This window comes from Pongo pygmaeus, chromosome 1 (genome assembly GCF_028885625.2).
Source record: "Pongo pygmaeus isolate AG05252 chromosome 1, NHGRI_mPonPyg2-v2.0_pri, whole genome shotgun sequence".
NCBI lineage: Eukaryota > Metazoa > Chordata > Mammalia > Primates > Hominidae > Pongo > Pongo pygmaeus.
The window spans coordinates 84,277,601-84,279,848 of record NC_072373.2 but is presented as its reverse complement, the minus strand read 5'-3'; the positions used below and the strand labels follow the sequence as shown (position 1 = coordinate 84,279,848).

At 37.1% G+C, this 2,248-nt stretch overlaps 1 protein-coding gene across 1 annotated transcript; it reads left to right on the top strand.

Annotated features, from left to right (window-relative positions):
• The first annotated feature begins 1,270 nt into the window (after positions 1-1,270).
• LOC129009582 (large ribosomal subunit protein uL24-like) lies at positions 1,271-1,663 on the top strand. Its single transcript, XM_054442760.2, has one exon. It carries the CDS (start codon positions 1,271-1,273, stop codon positions 1,589-1,591), a length of 321 nt encoding a protein of 106 aa, XP_054298735.1. The 3' UTR covers positions 1,592-1,663.
• Positions 1,664-2,248: the final 585 nt, after the last annotated feature.

Genomic DNA, 2,248 nt, shown 5'->3' with positions numbered 1-2,248 from the left:
AATGGCCAAATCTCAGAGAAGTGGAAATACCTGCCTTGCCCTGACAAACCGCAGAGGAAGGTGGGCATGCCGAAACTGATATGTAAGGCAAGAAGACCAACCAGATAATTATGTTCCATTGGAAGGCCTAGAGGGCACACTGCTAAAGCCATCAGGAAGGAGCTGGAAGAGAGGTACCACTGATCCTAAGAAATTTGGTGGTGGCTCTCCTCTGCAGGCCAGGGCTAATCTAAGAGAAGAGGTCACAGTGTTGGGTTTATTAACACCCATTGAAATGACGGGGCCCCAAAGTAGTAGAAGTATGTGTTTTAAGGAATGGAATGGCAAAATAAGGCTTTTTGTTGTTGTTGATGATGATAATTTCATTAAATCAGGTAATTTGTTACACATTCCGAAAGGTGAATTAAAACTGAAATCTGGAGAGAAAAATAGGAATAATCTCTAGAGGAGGTGTTTAACTTTTGACTAGAGCTGATTAAGTTATTTATTATTTATTTAAAAATAAGGGGTTCTTTTATTCTATTGTATTCATATTATAATTTAATGTCATATTGAATTTATATTTTCTTGTATTCAACTTTATAAACTTCCAGCCTGGGGCTAGGAAAAATGCTGCTGAATTATGTCCTAGAGCTTTTATTTAGAAGTTAATCAAGATGATTATGTTCTCTTGGCTAACATTGGTTAATAGCTTAACATTTAAAATGCTATATCCCTTTAAAAATTTTTTATTCCTTTAACCTCTTTTCTATCTTAAGATACAAAATATATATGTGTATATTTACAGATATAGATACACATCAATATACACATTTACATGTATACAAAATATGTATGTATGCATATGTGTGTGTATATATATATAGCACATTGGGAGGATACACACATACACACACAGACACATACACACACAGTACATAGGTCAGGCATGGTGGCTTACACCTGTGATTCCAGAGCTTTGGGAGGATCACTTGAGGCCAGGAGTTCAAAACCAGCCTTGGCAACATAGTGAAACCCTATCTGTCCAAAAAAAAATAAAAAATTACCAAGCATGGTGGTGCATGCCTGTAGTCCTAGCTACTCAGGAGTCTGAGGCAGGAGGATTGCTTGGGGCCAGGAGTTTGAGGTTACCGTGAGCTATGATCACACCACTACACTTCAGTCTGGGTGACACAGCGGCCAAAATGAAGTTCAATCCCTTTGTGACTTCCAACCGAAGAAAAATCACAAAAGGCATTTCAATGCACCTTCCCACATTCACAGGAAGATTATGTCTTCCCCTCTTTCCAAAGAGTTAAGACAGAAGTACAACGTGCAATCCATGCCCATCCGAAAGGATGATGAAGTTCAGGTTGTACGAGGACACTATAAAGGTCAGCAAATTGGTAAAGTAGTCCAGGTTTACAGGAAGAAACATGTCATCTACATTGAATGGATGCAGCGGGAAAAGGCTAATGGCACAACTGTCCACGCAGGCATTCACCCCAGAAAGGTGGTTATCACTAGGCTAAAACTGGACAAAGACTGCAAAAAGATTCTTGAATGGAAAGCCAAATCTCGCCAAGTAGGAAAGGAAAAGGGCAAATACTAGGAAGAAACAATTGAGAAGATGCAGGAATAAACTAATCTTATATACAAGCTTTGATTAAAACTTGAAACAAACAAACAAAAAAGAAAAGATACAGGCTGGGTACAGTGGCTAACATCTGTAATCTCTGCACTCTGGGAGGCTGAGGTGGACAGATTGCTAGAGTCTAGGGGTTCGAGGTCAGCTGGGCAACATGGCAAAACCCTGTCTCTATAAAAAATACAAAAGTCAGCCCCGTGTGGTGGCACCCAAATGTAGTCCCAGCCACTTGCGACACTGAGGTGGGAGGATCGCTTGAGCCCAGGAGGCAGAGGTTGCAGTGAGCTGACATTGCACTACTGCACTACTGCACTACTGCACCCCTGCCTGGGTGACATAGCAAGACCCTGTCTCAAAAAAAAATGTATATATATATAATATATACATTATATATATAATGTAGATATATAATATAATGTAGATATATATTATATATATAATGTAGATATATATAATATATTATATATAATGTAGATATATATATTATATATAATGTAGATATATAATATATATAATGTAGATGTATATAATGTATATAATGTAGATATACATTATATATAATGTAGATATATTATATATAATATATAATGTAGATATATTATATATAATATATAATGTAGA

Excerpts from the sequence above, each read along its gene's own strand:
- LOC129009582 (XM_054442760.2), top strand. The coding sequence starts at position 1,271 with ATGTCTTCCCCTCTTTCCAAAGAGTTAAGACAGAAGTACAACGTGCAA.